The sequence below is a fragment of the Gekko japonicus genome, unplaced genomic scaffold, assembly GCF_001447785.1.
Source record: "Gekko japonicus isolate JY-2015 unplaced genomic scaffold, Gekko_japonicus_V1.1 scaffold1032, whole genome shotgun sequence".
Taxonomy (NCBI): Eukaryota; Metazoa; Chordata; class Lepidosauria; order Squamata; family Gekkonidae; genus Gekko; species Gekko japonicus.
Genome location: NW_015175389.1, coordinates 175,683 through 194,729, shown reverse-complemented (window position 1 = coordinate 194,729; position 19,047 = coordinate 175,683). Strand labels below are relative to the sequence as shown.

General features: G+C 50.0%; 1 protein-coding gene across 2 annotated transcripts in view; it reads right to left on the bottom strand.

The window, feature by feature from the left end:
• SLC37A2 (solute carrier family 37 (glucose-6-phosphate transporter), member 2) overlaps positions 1-19,047 on the bottom strand; it is a 62,307-nt gene that overhangs the window by 24,133 nt on the left and 19,127 nt on the right. For both annotated transcript variants that reach the window (XM_015425644.1, XM_015425645.1), the window contains exons 3-7: positions 18,134-18,221; positions 13,777-13,855; positions 10,076-10,211; positions 4,222-4,298; positions 248-414 (exon numbers count right to left, since the gene is read on the bottom strand). In XM_015425644.1, coding sequence (XP_015281130.1) covers positions 248-414; positions 4,222-4,298; positions 10,076-10,211; positions 13,777-13,855; positions 18,134-18,221 — 547 coding nt within the window. The remainder of the gene's footprint in view (positions 1-247; positions 415-4,221; positions 4,299-10,075; positions 10,212-13,776; positions 13,856-18,133; positions 18,222-19,047) is intronic.

Below are 19,047 nucleotides of genomic sequence, written 5' to 3'. Positions count from 1 at the left end.
GTGCAAATGAGTTATGCTAATGAGTTATGCTAATGAGCTCCTGCACCTCTTTTTCTACGAAATGACCCCTGGTACCTATAAAGACAACTTCTCTGCATTAAATGATCTTGAGTACGCCCCCATAGATAGCCGTTTTCTGAACTACTTTGGGTCAGAAGCATCGTCCACAGATCCCAGTGGGATTCATTTCCGAAGTAGGTTTAGGACTGCAGCCAGAGTACCCAGGCTCACGAGCGGCAACACTCACATTCAATGAGGAACAAGAAGCAGATGACTCCCATCGTGGCAATGATGATTCCGGGAACGATGAATGACAGGCCCCATGCCTGTGAAACAAAAGCGCCTGCGATCAGGGACCCCAGGATGTTTCCTACAGATGTGTGCGAATTCCAGATGCCCATGATGAAGCCCCGTCTGGCAAGAGAAAAGACAGAAAGCATCCAGTTAGTTGATGCTGTTGCGAAGAAGAAGAAGAGATTGGATTTATACCCCGCCCTTCACTACCCAGAGGAGTCTCAGAGTGGCTTACAAACTCCTTTTCCCTTCCCCTCCCCACAACAGACACCCTGTGAGGTAGGTGGGGCTGAGAGAGCACTTGACAGAAACTGCTCTTTTTCAAGGACAGCTTTTATCAGAACTACGGCTTGCCCAAGGTCATCCAGCCAGGTGCAAGTGGAGGAGTGGGGAATCAAACCCGGTTCTCCCAGATTAGAGTCCGCGTACTTAACCACTACACCAAACAGAATGGAAATCTGAACCAGGTAAGGGGTTAAGCAGAGGGTCACGTCAGGCATCATTCTAACCCACGGTCCACATAACCCATAGTTTACAGTCCCAACCGGGGTTTGTGCATCAGACTCTACAACAGACAAACCATGATGAAGAGCTGATTGTCTGGTTTTATTTTCCATTTTCTTAGCATACAGTCTGATAAGTTCACTCCTGGCTCCAAGCTGTAGCCTCCGGTGGCAGGGCAATCGCCGCCACAACCGTTTATCAGTTCCAACCATGGTAAACCAGCCCATTTTGGCATGGCATCTTGAAGAAGAGATTGGATTTATACCCTGCCCTTCACTCAGAGTCTCAGAGCGGCTTACAAACTCCTTCCCCTTCCCCTCCCCACGACAGACACCCAAGAACAGCTCTATGGCTTGCCCAAGGTCATCCAGCAGGTACAAGTGGAGGAGTGTGGAATCAAACCCGGTTCTCCCAGATTACAGTCCATGCACTTAACCACTACACCAAACTGGCTCTTGCTGGATGACCCTGGGCCAGTCACACGATCTCAGCCCAACCTACATCACAGGGTTGCTGTAAGGATAAAATGGGAGGAGAAGAGACGCTTTGGGTTCCCGGTGGGAAGAAAGGCAGAGTATAAATGAAGTGAATAATAACAACAACAGCAGCAACAACAACGATGATGCTGATGAAACGAGTCACACCCTGAGCTTCTTGGAGGACAGGAAGGAGACAGCCACAGCACACAATATGAGACATAAAATGGTCCAGGCTGGAGAGAAAAGAGCTACTGAAGCAGTGAGAACGGCTTATGTTAGTTGTCAGCAACTTGACTGGCTGGCAGAGTTTCTCCTAATACAAAGTTGGGCATATTTGGTGCAGTGGAGGAGGGAAAAAATCTGTGCAGTGGGAACTAAATTTCTGTCCCCTTTCTTCCCCTTACTTTCTTCATCCCTCCTTCCTGTTTTGTCATTTTTTAATTTCCTTCCTGTTATAGAAAATCTGCTCTGTGCGTTTGTGGCTCTGGGGCCCAGCCCAGGGGCCCAGTGAATAAAAACACAAGCACATGAGACAAACCACCCTGCTGGATCAGACCAGTGGCCCATCTTGTTCGGCATCCTGTCTCACACACTGGCCAAGCCGTTCCTCTGGAGGTCCAACAACAGGGGCTAGAGGCCAGGACCTTCCCCGATGTTGCCTCCTGGGACTGGGATTCAGAGGCTGACTGCCCCTGAATGTGGAGGTTCCCTTTAGTCATCATAGCCAGTAGCCACTGACAGACATAGCCTCCATCATCTCTCCCCTTCCTCTTATGCTGCCAATCACCCAATCACGCCAGCTGGAGCTGTGCACAGGGAGAAGCTTGAGGCACCAGGCTGCACACTCCCTTCCCTGGGAGAGGAGTGAGACTGCAGGAAGCACAGAAAATGGAGTGAGTGTCTGTCTGGCAGTTTCCGATCCCTGCTGAAGGTGAAGGGAAGAAGCTGTCAGGAGAGCTCAGGGGTGCTTTTCTCCACGACAAATGGAAGCTGCGCAGGATGGGAAGGAAGCTGCAGGCAAAACCTGTCACTAGGGGTGTGCAGTTTCCCCCCACTTTTTTCCCACTTCAGGTCTATTGGACCCCCCAAAATTTCAGGGTTTCTGAAAAATCCCAGATCCCAATACCAGCAAAGTATTCAGACCTGAGATGGGAAAAACACCCAGGAGCAGCGAAGCCACAAAACACAGCAGAGTGGAGGCTCCCGCCTCTCCGCTGTTTCCCCCAATTTTTTCTGCAGTCCCTTAAAGCCAGGCTGGTTGAAAGAGCTCCATAAGAAGGGAGGGGAGAGACAGCTGATAGGTGGGTAGCACTTTCCCCATCTCACAGCTGTTTTCCCGATCTTCTTGGTTCCCGGAAATATCTGGGATTTTTGGAGGGAGAGCGCCCTGGTTTTCCCGAAAAATCCCAGATAGTTTTGGGATGCTGAAATATACCCAGAAAATACCAACAAGGTATTTTTCCGCATATACTATCGGTTCAAGAAGATCAGAATGCACATCCCTACCTGTCACCTGTCTCCTGCTGAGTTCACATACCTGAATGAGGATTTTACAAGGAGACCCAGAAAACGGTCTCAAGGTATGCGATGCATTTCAAAGGCTGAAGGTCAGCAGGTGAGGTCTGCCCATTGCTGCTTACATTTGGGAGAGGTTATTGCTGCATAAGCAGAACACAGGTTTGTGTGTGATGAAGGGCACAAGTTCAGTGCGGGGCATCTCCAGGTCAAAAGGACTTTGCCAGCCAGCACGGGGAGAGGGCTTTGCCTGGGAACGCAGAGAGCTGCTGCCAGTCGGAGCAGACGGCACCAAGCAAAAGACATCTATGCTGTGGCTTATCGTTTGGCGGCTCCATTTGTCCATACACTCTTTGCAGAAACATTCCAGTACAAGTTAAACAAACTAAATATGTTTTACAAGCAATAATCTTTTGGTACAGAGGACGTCCATACTGGGTAGGACTGTTATTACACCTACAGTCCATATCAAAGACAGTAAGTGATTATGTAATTTTATTTATTTATCAAATAAATTTTTATCCCACCCTTCCTCCACGGAGCACAGGACGGCATACACAGGTGCTCTCTGTTCATCTGTTTTATCAACAAAACAACCCGAAGTAGGTCAGGCCTGGCACAGAGTGATTGTCCCGGCATCATTCCAAGAGTATTCACGACAAACAGGGATATAAACCTGGGTCTCCCCAGGCCTAGCTCAAATGCTGCACCACACTAGCTCTCCGTATTAGATCAAACTCTAACTGTAGGGCTTGTATCTCTGCCATGGTATCTAAACACACGAGAGTACCTTATAGGGCTGCCGCCAGAGGGGGCTTTGAGGATGTCTGGCCCCCTCAGGAATGATCCAAACCCCTTCTCTGAATTTTCAGTTACCATTTTTTGGTATAAAGTAAGACCTTTAGACCTTTTACTTGTGGAGACTGAAGGAGAAGCCTGCAGGCAGAATTCTCCCCAAATGTTCAGCCAGCCTGCTGTCGCAGTTGAAGTACTGGACTAGGATCTGGGAGACCCAGGTTCGAGTCCCCAGTCTGCCAGGGAAGCTTGCTGGGTGACCCTGGGCCAGTCACACTCCAAGCCTAACCTGCCTCACAGGGCTGTTGTGAGGAGAGGAGAGGAGGAGGATATAAGCCACTTTGAGTTTACACGGGGAAGAGAAGCAGGATACAAATGCAGCAAACACTTGATATGCATTGATTTGCTCCCCCCCCGCGTTTTGTCCCTCCCCCCCCCCCCCCCCCCCCAGTCCTCAGATTTCTAGCTATGGATCTGGCGGTGCCTTTAATGAATCAGACCATAGGCCCACTTCCGCCTATGGCTAGGTTTCCTGTCTCAGCAAGGAAATCCATCAGGCTCTTCGTCCAGAGATGAGGATGAAGCAACTGATGCTTGAGAAACACATTTGGCCAGACAAGCAAAACAGACTCACTTCCCCTTTCCGAACCAGTTGCCGACGCACGTCACGACGGATGGCCAGCCGGTGGTTTGCACCAGACCGTTGCAGACCTAGCAGAGAGGGAGGGCGAGAAAAGACAACCAGTTGTGAGGCTGCGGCACGGCATGACGTCACGCTGCCTTGCAGACCTGTTTTTATTTTGGTGGCACATTCCCAGGGTCAGCTCTCTTCCCCCCCACTCCTTTCACCCCCACTCCTTTCACCAACAGGTTGCCGATTGTTATCCCCTCCTAGGGTTGCCAAATGTGCCTGGGGGGTGGGGAACCCCCCGCTTCGGAGCCCTGATTTCCGCCCTGGCGGAATCGGAGCCCGGGGGGAACCCCGCCCCCGAAGCTGCATCACCGGAGGTGACGCAGCCACGTTGCTGACGTTGGGGGCGTGGCTGAGCTCGTGGGGGGGACCATATGTTTCCCCCCCGACGAGCTCGGCCACGCCCCCAACGTCAGCAACGTCTGACGTCACTTCCGGTGACGCCACGGCGGCGCGCACACACAACCAGCCTGCTCCCGGACGGGACGGAGCCTCCCCTGCTGGTAAGTTTAAAAGATTTGGCAACCCTATCCCCTCCCCTCCCCAAAAAAGAACAGCAAAAGAGCTCTAAACCACATCCAGGCTACACACTGTAGAATCAATTTCAAAACAGACTCTCACCAAGAATTTTAATTTAGAAGTCTGAGAATTCTATTGCAGAAATTCCTCATCCCTTCCCAGGACGACTCATTTTTAAAATTTTCCTTTTAATACAGTTTTTTCCCACCCTGCCTCCAAAGAGTTCAGGAGATTGTACATGGCCATGGTGACAACCCTATGAGGTAAGCCAGGATGTGTGGCCAGGATTAGTCCACGATCAGCTAGGGCTAAGCAGAGTATGGAACTTTGGTCTCCCTTCTGGGTCCCAGTCTAGCTTTCAATCTATTGAGGTTCCCAGGATGCCTTGTGTGGGAGCCAGGGCTCTTTTTGTAGAAAAAGCCCAGCAGGAACTCATTCGCATAATAGGCCACACCCAACAGCAGAAACTCATTAGCATAGTAGGCCACACCCCTGCCAGCACAGCTCATTAGCACATTAGGACGCACCCCCATGTTCCCAGAAATTTGGTTATCCAGCCACACCCACCTTTTGCTTGTTATTCTGTTTACCTTGTTTGCGGTCAAAACGGGCTTTTTTTGTAGCAGGAGCTCCTTTGCATGTTAGGCCACACACCCCTAATGAAGCCAATCCTAATGGATTTCTGCTGTTGGGTGTGGCCTATTATGCTAATGAGTTCCTGCTGGGCGTGGCCAACTTGGGAGCCAGCCGAAACTCCGTTCCTGTGCGTTCCTGCCCAAAAATAGCCCTGGTGGGAGCCATCAAAGTTCAGCTGTATTTGAAATGACTTGGGTAGACATTGATTTCGTTATTACTTAGAAGCATTTCATCTGGCTTTTTGGCCAAGGAAGCCCCCAAGAAAAGCATAAGAACAAATCCTTTTGAATGAACACAACAACACACCAACAACAACCAAGAGGCCCAGCAGAAAGGGGGGGGGATCCCTTTCTACTTTCACTTTTGAGGCTGAGGGATGGAAGGAAACAGCCAGGTACCCGTCCATTGTGCCTCCTCGGAGGAAGAAACCCCTTTCTACAGAGATGAACAATACCTAGTTGCTGAGAATCATCTTGGCGACCTATTTCTGCAGGGGATGGTATTTTTAGCCACACCCCAAAGGAGAAAGAACAGCTAGGATGGCAGTGAAAGGAAGGCCTTCAGTACTGTGCAGATGACACTGAAACATCTGCGAAACAGCTCTGTGTGTGTGTGTGTGTGTGTGTGTTTTGCTAATGTGTCCCATTTATGCCTCAATTTTACTTTCTGGGAAAGCACTGTTTTGGCCAGCTGCCCAAAAGCCAAGCAAGATGGAGCAGAGTGAACCTCTCTAGGATGGGAATTCCATAATCTTGGCATCGCCACCAAGAATGATGGTGGGGAACATGAAGCAGAACCGCTGACAATGAGCTACACGTACAGGTAGATTGATACAAACCGCTGACAATGAGCTACACGTACAGGTGGTTCTGGAGAAGGTGGTTCTAATATATCTAAGCTTCAGAGCCTTACTGTGTGAACTGGCAAAATCCAGTTAGAAAGTGCATTGAAAGTAGATTGAAAGTGGATTATTTAGTGTGTGTGACCACAGCCAGATTCTCCAGGTTTGCCAAATAGGTGACCGGCACAGTGAGAATGAGGCTTCATCTTCTGGCTCCAAAGCCTCACTTTTGGCACCATCCTGTGCCACTCGGGGCCAAGATGGAGGGGATGCCCAGCCGCTGCATCGCATTGAGTACAGAATGGGCACCTGAAGCGCCACCTCTCGCATGGCTTTCTGGGATTCCATTCTAAGCGGGCCTTGCTTACTGGCCGCAAACATCCCAAACAAATCCACATAGGTGCAAACAAATATCTTCCCATTACTCATTGTTTATTAATCAGGAGAGCCGAAGGTACCTGTTTCCTGCACCAGTATAGCCTACTTGCATGGCACAAGGGCTTCTGCGTCATTCATCATGCTCCAGATTTCCCCATGAGGAAAATTTGGGTTAATGAACCTGACCTACTTCCCAAAGCCAGTTTGGAAACCAGATCCATGAAAGTGTGGGAGGGAAGATAAGCATGACTTTCCACCGAAGCAGTTTCAGGTGGGGGAAGCAGACTGGACAAGCAAGGAGGCTCTTTGCCCAACCAGCGACAAAAATAGCCGTGTCGTTACACAGCACAGTGGCTATGATGGGAAGACTCATGACCTGAAGCAGAGAGGAAACCCTAGAATTGGAGGAAACCCAGAGACACCTTTCTGTTCAGGGTTGGTGCAAAGGGTAGTGACTGACCACAGTTACTTGTGCTGCCCTGGAGGTATGTCATGCGGCAACTTTGGTGAAGTTCCTAGAAACCCCACGTACAACTGTTGTGAGTTCCATGATGTCAATGAGGACGTATTGGCCTTGCAATAGATCCGAGGGGACGGGATACAGGAAGAACGCCCAAGGACAATGTTCTCCTGGACCCATCCACATTTGGCTGGATACTGTGCTATTGTTGCTCTACAGAAATCATTCACGACTGGATTTTCCTGTACGGACTAAACAAACCATTTGCAAATGACTGCTCTCATGCAATGATAGTGCAATACCCAAAGATATGTGGGTGCAGCCCTAGAATGGTTATTCATTGGTCACCGTCCAGCTATTTCTGTCAGTGAAGGCAAAAGAGGCCACCTCCCCTGGGCATTTTAATCCCAACCTCAGAAGACTTTGGGATACCTGGGGATTTTCAAAAGCAAGGATTGTACCAGCCCCACTTCCTGATAAGGATCTGCTGCAGGTTTCATGTTCAGAGGCAGCAAGGCCAAGCCCACGCCTTTGCGACAAAACAATATAAAACTGCAGAACTCATTATGGGATGACTCACTGGAGTTATCCAAGGACGTAGCAGGAGCTTGGTGAAAACACAAGCATTTGTCAAAGCACTGAAGAGATGATTTGCAAGACTGCATGTTTTAAACTAGTGTTATCGGTTGGATAATCAGGCAAATCCTTAATTAATCAATCCATGGGGGCAAATTTTAATTGGGCAGGTGTAAACAGAAGGTTTTGTTTACATTTCAAAGCCCTTTTGGTGTGTAGCTCTGAAAGGAGTTAAAAAACAACAGCCACTAAACTGTCACCGATTAAAGAAACCTAACAGGGCAATCCTAAATACACTTCCCTATTTGTAGCCAATGCTCCCTCTAAGCTGCGGAGTCTTGTGAGCAAAAATTCTACTTTGTGAACTCCTGGTATTAAAGTTGTGAGCAAGCAGCTTGGCTGCTGCATAAATTAGTTTGCTCTGGAACCATCCCTCCTGAGCTAAAACAAAAATGTGTGAGCCGGAGGTTAAAAAACTGTGAGCTAGCTCACACTAACTCATCTTAGAGGGAACATTGTAATTGTAGCAGTCCCATTAAACAAAATAGGACTTACTTCTAAGTAAATATGCTTAGAGAGCTTAGAACTGCTTTCTAAACTGAATAACGTGTGAGTTTTAACCAGTTTAATTGACCAACATTGCAATCCTATGCAGAGTCGTGCGTGTGTGTAAAGTCGCAGCTGACTTGCAAGGGCCTTTCAAGGCAAGTGAGAAGCAGAGGCGGCTTGCCATGGCCTTTCTCTGCACAGCCTTCCTTCGTGGTCTCCCTTCCAGGTAATGACCCTGCTTAGCTTTTAAGACCTGACGAGATCAGAGTATACCATGCCACCTTCCCTTCCCCTCCCCTATGAATTAATGACCTCCAAAACATCCTATTGTTAACTACCTTGCTCAGGTTTTGCAAGCTGAGTGTCATGGCTTCCTTTACTGTATCAGTCCATCTCAGTGCAGACTTAGTCCAGTCTAAGTCCATGGGTAGATTTAGTCTGGAGTAGCTTTCCACGGGATTTCTCTGCCAGGTCTGTATTTCATTAACTAAGCTCCCAGAAGCAGCTGTCTCTGTTGTAGGTTGTTACTTGGATGCTAAGGGGAAATAAACTGAAGCTGAATCCAGACAAGGCGATGCTGGTCACAGAACTATGGGGAAAGCATAGGCTACGAGATGTTGGAAAGCGCTTACCCTACAGGTAGGGCTAAAATAATGGAAACCGTTGCATGTTTGTGTGTTTAAAGTGTTAAAATTATATTTTGAAACGTTGCAAATTCAATGAGCCTTGAGAAGTGGGATATAACCTTTTAAGGGAAAAAGGAGAGAGCAGCCAAATGGGGAAAGGCCTAGTTCAAACAGAAGCCATTTGTGTACTCAAAAACAGCGTGGTACTTTGGCAGCATCTCACTGAATCACAGATGGTTATAAACTTGTGACTGTGGCACTCGGACCAAAAACAGAATCATCCTATCCAATAATCCCTGCCTCAGACTCAATAAGCTCTCGTTGGACTGAGGTGTCTCATTTAGACCGACACAGCTGCGCTGGAAACGTTTACTGCGTCCTTCTCTATTCCAGTGGCTAATTATATCTGGCTTCTGTTTGCCCAGCCTCACCATGCATGTGACTGCTAACATCAGAAATGGGTTTTCCCATCAGGAGGCAAATGGCTCAGGAAAACAACATCCATATGCCCCATCTCATGAGATAACAGCACAAATCAATGACGAAGGAAGGTCAGAGGAGGCAGACTTGGTATCTGGATCTCAGGCAAAGGCAGTTCAGAAACTACAGGCTAGATTCAAGCAACTTTGTATTAGGAAGATGGTATTCTATTGACATGGGATTTGGAATGGTATGGTATAAAGACCTTGGAAGCTATAAAGATCTTGGAAGCTATTCAGGGTTGGTACTTGAATGGGGGACCACTAAGGAAAACTGCAGAGGAAGGCATTGGCAAAACCACCTCTGCTTCTCACTTGCCTTGAAAGCCCCTTGCTGAGACTTGTGGGCACATATTTGCCTTGATGGCACACACTTGTTCACTTGCCTTAAAAGTCCCTTGTTGAGACACATTCATATCCTATCAACCGCATAATCACTGTACACGGCTGTTTACAGCACACCATAAGTCAAATTAAACAAGTCCCTGCCTTGGCCATTGTACGGATGAGGAAACTGAGGTACAAAGTTAGGGACATGATTCGTGTAAAAGTCTTATACTGGATTCAGAATGGCAAGCTTGAGCTCCAATCTATATTATTTTAAGAGCTGCGAGACCTTGAGATGTCCAGTGGCCATTCCCTCCCTAGCTAATGAACTATGCGACTCACAAGATGATTCTCATGTGAATTCTCCTTGTGTGTATGAATCGCCATGCGCAATGAATTTCCATACCTGTATGATGACAAAGTACCAAAGGTAATGGATTTGCCAGAAGTACCCCAGTCCAAATAAGGCAGTGAATAATCCACTCAGCAGCATCCCCGCAGAGAGGTAGTAGCGCAAGGGGAGGCGTTCACCAAAAATCCCGCTGCACAAGAGGGGGGAGAAACAGCATTAAACTTAACAGCTCGAAGACTGACTTCCAAACAGAACAAATGCAACAAGGCAACGATGGTTCCAGTGTCATTCAGGGCCGTCAAATCTGGGCTAGGAAATTCCCGAGGATTTGGGGGTGGAGCCTGGGGGGGTGGGGTTTGGGGAGGGGAGGGACCTCACCATCTGGCTAACCAACCATAGCATAGAGATGGAGTTTGTTCTGCCTGCCCTGAACCTACTCCCAAAAACATATTTTGCATAATGGATCTGGCAAGTTTCACACAACAGATTCTGAGGGTTTTCTAATTGTTGGAATGGGCAAACTGTTTTGTGGGGCCCTGGAGCTCTCTATCCAGAAACCTCATCCTGCCACCTCTCAGTACACAATTCACCACTTATTCCCCCACCAAATATCTTTACAGTCACGAGGCCTAGACGCTCGCCATTCCCAAACTGAGATTTTCAGAGGCTGAAGTCTCTGCTAAACTGTTAAATCTTTACTTCTTTGTGTTCCTGCATACACGCTGCCTTGGAAATAACCCAGTGGGGATCATTAACAACTACTTAGGTGAGAAAAATCCCGATATGGGCTTCCTTTAGCCTTAGCAAACAGAATCCATCATTTAAGCAACAACCTTGTTGACATCTCAAGCCCTCCATTAGCAGATTTCTTATCCAACTGCTGCTGTTATGAAACTGCAGTTATGGCGGGATTCTTGGAGGGGGGGGTATCTTTGCACTGTTCTCTGAATGATTTATAAGCGACTTGATTGCCTTCCGGTGGGGCTGACTCCTGATACCGCACGTCAAGGTAATCAAACCTGATGGATTTGTTCTAAGAGCACCTCTGGGGTTATTTGATGTTTTTATTTCATTATTTATTAATTAGATTTCTAGGCCGCCCTCCCCTGCAGGCAGGGCTCAGGGCGGCTTATAACAGGGATATACAATAAATATGCAAGTTTTTAAAAAATGTAAACCAACAAGAAAAACCACAGTCCTTAATTTTAAAATGATCAATTCCAAGATGGCCAACAGTCGGAATTCCTGGTATGGCACATTGCAGACCTCCCAGAAGAGACTTGTAATAGATGGGAGAGGAAAACACAGGGGTTAAGAGGGGTATGAGGGTGCCAGGTCACAGAATTACGCAGTCGCTGTCCTCAGTCGAAAGCCTGGTGGAACATCTCTGCCTTACAAGCCCTGCGGAAAGATTTTGGAGGGTTTTCTAATTGTTGGGATGGGAAAACTGTTCTGTGGGGCCTTGAAGCTCACGATGGCCCACCAGGCGGCAAGATGCTCCATGACAAACGGCAGCACTGGTCAATCATGCTTGAGATGACGAGTGAAAGGAAACCAAGTCAAATGGTGAACATCATGGAAAGAGACAATACGATTTGGAACGTCAGAAAGACCTGGCTCCATCTCACTGCTGTCTGTCTAGGCCCAGCCTTCTGACTCTTAAGGAGGCCAAGAAGAGGACCCCCAAAAGCTCACAGGTAGGGCTGCCAAGTGGGGGCGGGGAAACCCCCGCTTTGGAGGCCCAATTTCCGCCGCGGCGGAATCGGGCCCCGGGGGGAACTCCGCCCCCCGAAGCTGCGTCACCAGAGGTGATGTAGCCACGTTGCTCACATTGGGGGCATGGCCCAGATCGTCGGGGGGAAAACCATATGGTTTCCCCCCCAACGATCTGGGCCATGCCCCCAACGTGCTCTACATCGTGCGTCACTTCCTGTGACGTTCTGGCAGCGCATGCGCGCGTCCTTCAACAACTCCCGGACTGAATCATCACTCCCCCGCCGGTGAGTCAGAACAACTTGGCAACCCTACTCACAGGCCGAATGTGATCATCAAGGGTCTCTCAGTGTTGTCTGTTCACAGTGTCTAAACACGGAGGCCCCTTTTTAACCACCGTAGCTCACCTATCTCCCACTCTTTTACTCCCAATTTTATCATTCTGTAGAATGTGTAAAACCATTGTTTAGAAGGGCACTTATTATAAAGTGATTGGTTTGTAGCTCCAATGTCTATGAAAGCACTTAGGCAGGTTTATGTATATTGAATGACTATATTGTTTTCATTTCATTTTGTATTTTCATTATTTCAGTTCTTTGTAATCCAGTTTTTATTGCGCTATTTGCTGTGTTATTGTACTGTTTTTGCTGCGTGGGCTAAGGTGCGAGGCCTCACCACCACTACAGGATGCAGAAGTGAATTAGATCCTGTCACAAGATCCTGATGACTCCTCCCCACTGCTACTGGATCCGTTCAACTCCGCCCTCTCCGCCACCTTGGTGTCCTGCCTCTCAGGGCAGCAGGGGCCTCAGACACCTGAACAGGGGAGGAGGGGTTGCATCAACACCCCTGCCGACCGGCTCCTTCTGGCTGGCTGGCTTTCCAGTTCTCTCTGGGGGGTAGCCTTATTCAGTCCAGGTCGTCATCCCCGGCCCCCTGTTGCTGCCCTGCTTTTATTCCTTCTCCCCTCTTCCCCAGTGTTCCCTGCGCTCCCCCTCCACCCTCCCTGCCTCCCAGCCCCGCCCCCCCTACATAATCGAGAATGCCAACCGTTTTGGCGTGGGTGGGCATGCTCCTGTCAGCTGTTGCTGTCGCCACCCGGGGAAAGCACGTGGGCCGGCGTCGGCGTCTTCCCAGCCGAGCTGGTCGTCTTTGGCTGCTTGTTCCTGGCCCCCCCCCCCAAGGGCCCCAGGAAAGCGGCAGAGGACTGAAGGGGGGGGTTGCTGTGGGCAGCATGGGGGAGCCGGGAGTCCCGACGGCGGGACAGATACCAGCACCTTAACGCATACTGCAGTTAGTTATCAATGCCCACCCTAAGTCCATGTGTTTAACAATGAAGAGAGCATTGACCCTCCCCTGCAAATCACAACTGAGCCCAGGGAACCAAAGGCAAACATCTTTTTATCCTCAGAACCAGTGCTCCCTCTAAGCTGAGTTAGTGTGAGCTAGCTCACAGTTTTTTAGCCTCTGATTCACACATTTTTGTCTTAGCTCAGGAAGGAGGGATGGCTCCAGAGCAAACTAATTTATGCAGCAGCCAAATCGCTCGCTCACCACTTCGAAGGCATCCAATGAAGCTGATGTGCAGTAGGTTCAGGATGGACAAAAAGAAATACTACTTTACACAGAGAGTGATTAGAATGTGGGATTTGCTGCCAGAGGATGTAGAGAAGAGAAGAGAAGAGATTGGATTTATACCCCGCCCTTCACTTGGAGTCTCAGAGCGGCTCACAAACTCCTTTCCCTTCCCCTCCCCACAACAGACACCCTGTGAGGTGGGTGGGGCTGAGAGAACTCTGACACAAACTGCTCTTTTTCAAGGACAGCTGTGCCAAAGCTTGTGTCTGACCCAAGGTCACATCAGCAGCTGCAAGTGGAGGAGTGGGGAATCAAACCCGGTTCTCCCAGATTAGAGTCCGCACACTTAACCACTACACCAAACAGAAGGCTGCCTGATACAGAGTCAGCCCTACAGACCTACAACAGAAGCCCAGTAGGAGACAGACGGATGTGCTTTTCCTTCCTGCATTTTAAATACATACCTGATATACATTCCAATAGCATAGGCGACCAGGAAGGCATTATCCAGGGCTCCAAAGAGTTCTTTATAGTTGTCCTGATCTGAAAAAAAAAGAACAGCACAAGTGATACTCAGGGCATGGAAAGCATGCCATGGAACAGCAGGGATATCCTATTCTCGCCAGCACGTGTATCAAAGCAAGTGGCTCTTCATAGGAACATATGAAGCTGTTTTACACCGAATCAGACCACTGATCAAGCCCAGTTGGCAGCCGCTCTACGGGTTCTCAGGCAGACATCTTTCAAAGCACCTCCTACCTGATGATGCAGGAGATTAAATCTGGGACCTTCTGCATGCCAAGCAGTTGCTCTGCCACTAAGCCACAGCCCGTCCCCTAAGAAGAACACATCTTGGGAACGGCCCCCGACAGCTCATCGGTCACAGCCAGTGCCTGTCCTGGTATCTGCTACTGCACTTTTTAAAAATTTCAGCGCTTTTCTCATTCTCTAAAGCGAATCTTTACCACAAGAACCTGAACTCTGAGGAGCTTCTACACAGTGCTCTCCCACCTCCACTCCAAAGCGGTACCACCCTCGCGGACGGTGTGGGGGGGTCTTGGGTGTGTATTTTAAAAGACTATCTCCATTCTTAATGTTTCTCTTTTAAAAAATACAAATTATCAGGTCCTATCTGACTGGGTGATTATGATGAAGATCAATATTGTAGCTTAAAGGTAAAGGTAAAGGTTCCCTTGCTCGAAAGCCAGTCGAATCCGACTCTAGGGTTGCGGTGCTCATCTCCGTTTCAAACCCAAAGAGCCAGCGCTGTCCGAAGACGTTTCCGTGGTCATGTGGCCGGCATGACTAAACACCAAGGGGCACGGAACGCTGTTACCTTCCCACTGAAGTGGTACCTATTTATCTACTTGCAATTTCTTGCTTTCGAACTGCTAGGTTGGCAGGAGCTGGAACTAGAGACGGGAGCTCTCTCCATCATGCGGCACCCGGGTCTCGAACTGCTGAACTACTGACCTTCCACAGCCTGCAGTTTAGCGTCTTAACGACTTGAGCCACCGCAGCTCCATATATTGTAGCTTGGATCCCAACAAAAACTACCACTGGTGGAGGGATCGCCTTAGGCTTGCCAGCCTCCCGATGGGGGCGGGTTTCCCCCCAGTTTCAGGGCCCCCAATCCGCCATCAGCCAGCTGCGGGAGCCCCGCCCCCATATCGTACCGGCATGCCTGACGTGCCCGGCGCAATGATGTCACCAGGAGGTGATGTCACTATGCCAGGCATGCTGTGTAGTGGACGCTCTAGCATGCGGGTAAAGAGTTTTTAACTGGAATGCTAGAGTGTCCTCCGAACGATGTGCCCAGTGCAATGACGTCACTTTTGGGAGCCGGACTGGAGCCCCCTGCTGGGATCGAGGTGAGACGTGGCAAGCCTAGATCACCTCCTTGCTGAGGTCCAAAATGCTGCTGCTGGGGAGAAGAGAGGGCCCCCAAACAGCCCCAAGGGGGGTTGGAGGTATGCAGCAGCAGAGGGGAGATTGGCGAAAACAACCCCCTCCTCTTCTGTTAGCCAAAACGTAAGGCGGGATCCAATCCAAAGTCCGCAGGGCACATCTGAATGCCAATAAAGTGCCGTGTGAATGATAAATAGTGGTGCTTAATGGCTTCCAATCAGCGCAAGTGGGAGCAAACCGTTGGCCAATCTGCTAATGAGGCTCAGAGCCACAATGCAAACATCCAAGGGCATGATAAGTAAGGCTGTTAATCATGCCAGAATAAACTCTTGACCCGCAAGGCATTCGATTTTTGTTATTAAGTATGAATTAACGGAGACCTCATGAACAACTTCTAGGAAGAGGCCTACAGCTTCTTGCGTTCTTGGAAAGTGGGTGGGAAGTTCCTGGAAAGCTGGAAAGTTAAAGCAGCACCTCTGTAACCTTTCACATGGGAGCAATAACAGATGGAAGAAGAAGAACACGCTGGTCACTTGCGACCAAATCACAGCAACCCCATTCCACGGGGCATGCCAGGCAAGAGACGAGCAGAGGTGGTTTGCCATCGCCTTCCTCTGCATAGCAACCCCTGTCTTCCTTGGTGGTCTTTCCATCCAAGTACTGACCATGGCAGACCCTGCTTAGCTTGCAAGCTCTGAACAAGTTCAAGTTAAACTGGGCTATCTTTGAATACAGATTTAAACGCCCTATGAAAAAGACCGGAACTAGCTACATTTCATCAGCCCAAGTGCTAGGGCTGCCATTCCCCAGTTGGGGGCGAGGGATAAACTGACTACTTGTGTGGGTTTCTGCCCGCCACTGGCCAGCTGGCCGTCAAGAGGACCCCCCCGCAAAACAACAACAGTGGTGTCACTGGAAATAAACAAGACATGCCTATGTCACCCGGAAGAGACATGGGCATGTCAGAGACATCAGGGGTGACGCTTTGGTGTTGGGACAAAACTCTATGGTTTGAGGCTGATTTTACCATAGAGTTTTGCCCAAACCAGAACACTGCCCCCAACATCACCAGCATATCTATGTCACTTCTGGGTGATGTAGGCACATCATGTGACATCACTTCCAGCTCCTGGAATGCCCCCCCCCATCGCACTGGCGTTTCTGACAGACCCAGAAACTCTACCAAGTGCTCCAAACTGAACCATCGGATAGACAGTATTTTGTCTCTTTCACACATGCCTGTATCAATTCACAATGCAAATCTGGTCTAATGGATAACAAAACGTAGCATGGGATTTTTGTTGCGTTCCTAAGTACTGGGAATTTTGGAAACACCAGTCACTAAAATTTATGACCAGTCCCCGCATGTTCCCCCAAGGGCACTACAGTCGGGGAATCAAAATCTCCTGGATGTTCCAGGCCCAAAGACCATCAAACTTGCGATGACCAGGGCTAGGGTGTTTTCGGTGGCGGCTCCTATCTGGTGGAACGAGCTCCCAGAGGAGATCCGGGCTCTGTGGGACCTTGTACAGTTCCGCAGGGCCTGTAAGACGGAGCTCTTCCGCCAGGCTTTCAAATAGGAGCCGCCGCCGCCACCGTTCCATCAACACCCTATAATTTCCGCACATTGTCACCGCTGGTGCGGGTACCATCGGAGGGAGCAGGACGTTTCTAGGGAACGACAGGGCAGTGGTGATATGCACTGCTGTTGTTGTGTAGCTATACTATCGAGAACACCATCTTGGTTTTTAAAATGTGGAAGTGAGTAGGGGAGCACCGAAATGATTTTTATGAATCTTACTTAATTTTTTATTCTGTATTTTTAGTAATTTATACTATTTTATTGTTATTATTTGGCATTATGCCTCTGTTAGCCGCCCTGAGCCTTCGGGGAGGGTAGGCTATAAATCCAAATAAATAAATAATAAATAAATAAATATGAAGGGCAAGAATGATTATGCATGCATACAGTCAAAGCCACACTTCCCACCTGTCCTAATCACTGTGGTTCAGTGGCAGAGCATCTACTTCACATGAGAAAGGTCCCAGGTTCACATCTGGGCATCTCCAGTTCAAAGGATCAGGTGATCGGTGATGTGAAAGCCCTCTTCCTGAGGCCCTGGAGAACTGCTGCTAATTAAGAGTAAACAACACTGGCCTTGATAGACTGGTGGTCTGATAGTTGCCTGCTCTGGGGATGGTCTGTGATTCAGTGAAAGAGCACCTTTTTTAGCATGCAGAAGGTCCCTGGTCCAATCCCAGAAAGACCTCTGCCTGAGACCCTGGAGAGCTGCTGCCAATCAGAGCACACGAATACCGATTGGTTGTGGGCATGGGGAGGCAGAAAAATTGTGCTCCGTGGGCAGAAATCCTTGCGCCCACAGAAACATCTGGTCTGGATCCAACCAGTTAATTAAAAAAAAAAACCACAAGAACTCGGGTCAGACAGGGCTACGGAAAGAGATATGGCCATGGCCTTCCGATCAGTGTCTCACACCAATAAAATTGCAGCAAGCATCCAAGCGGACCGGAAAGTTCAAATAGCCCAAGGAACGATCCAAGCTGAGTGGTCCCAGCGGTGAGTGATCTGAGCCAACGTAGCAGAGGCCACTTGGCTCAGATCCAACCTTCGCTAACAATGGGCATCGACTCACTCATCGCCTCCCGTGGTGATGTGGGTGGAGGCGACTGCTGAGCTGACAACAAACACTGTTGTTGCTGAAGATCTTGAGCCAAGCGACTCCCGCAGCGCTGGCCTTGGCTCTGCTGGTTCCTGGATATCTGCTGCTCTCCTGGACAGCAACCCCCCAGGACCTTTTCCTGGTAAGGTTAAATAGCCAATCCACCCCTCTGTCCAAAGAATGGTCTGCAGCACACCTTGGAGGAGTGTGCAGTGAGAGAAAAAAGGCTCACCAAAAGGCTTCCAGTCGCACCACGTGGTACTGTTCGAATCATTGTGTGGATTGGCACCTCGCAAAGAGCAGTTGTAATGCAGTTGACTCTGGCAAAAGAGAAGAGAAAAAGAGAGCTAAGTTCAGTAGCAGGTGGAGGAGCTTAAGGGAGGGAGGTTTTTTCAGAGGGAGCGCTCCCTGTTTGCTTCCTGGACCCAGGGGTCTTTTGGGGCCGGAGCATGCCGGAGCACCGCTCTGGGAGCCCAGGAGTTGGCAAAATGGTGGCGGCAGCAAGCCCCGCGCCCAGCTCCCCACACTGCAGCCCGTTGTCGCCTTCCCGGGGCCCGCACCTGAGCGAGCGCTGCGGCCCCGGGGAGCCCCGTCATTGCCTTCCTGGGGCCCGTGCCAGTGTGCTGCAGCCCCAGGAAGGCCCAAAGAGACCCACTGCTGCCTTCCCGGGGCCCGCACCAGAGCGCTGCAGTCCCAGGGAGGCCCGTTGCTGTTTTGCCAGGGCCCGCGCCGGAGCGCTGTGGCCCCATGGAGGTCTGAGGAGGCCCGTTGTGCCTTCCCGGGGCCTGTGCCGGAGCGCTGCAGCCCCAGGGAGGCCAGAGGAGGCCCGTCGCCACCTCCCCAGGCCAGCACCGGAGCACTGCGGCCCAGAGGAGGCCAGAGGAGGCCCGTCGCCGCCTCCCTGGGCCAGTCCTAGAGCGCTGTGGCCCAAGGAAGACCAGAAGACGCTCCCCACTGCTTCCCTGGCCCAGCACCGGAACACTGTGGCCCCGGGGAGGCCAGAGGAGGCCTGTCGCTGCCTCCCCGGGCCAGCGCCAGGGCGCTGCGGCCCGGGGGAGGCTAGAAGAGGCACCCCCGCCGCCTCCCTGAGCCGGAGCAGGGTATATGAGGCATCCACAGGGGGGTGGGGGGTGGCGGAGGCTTGAC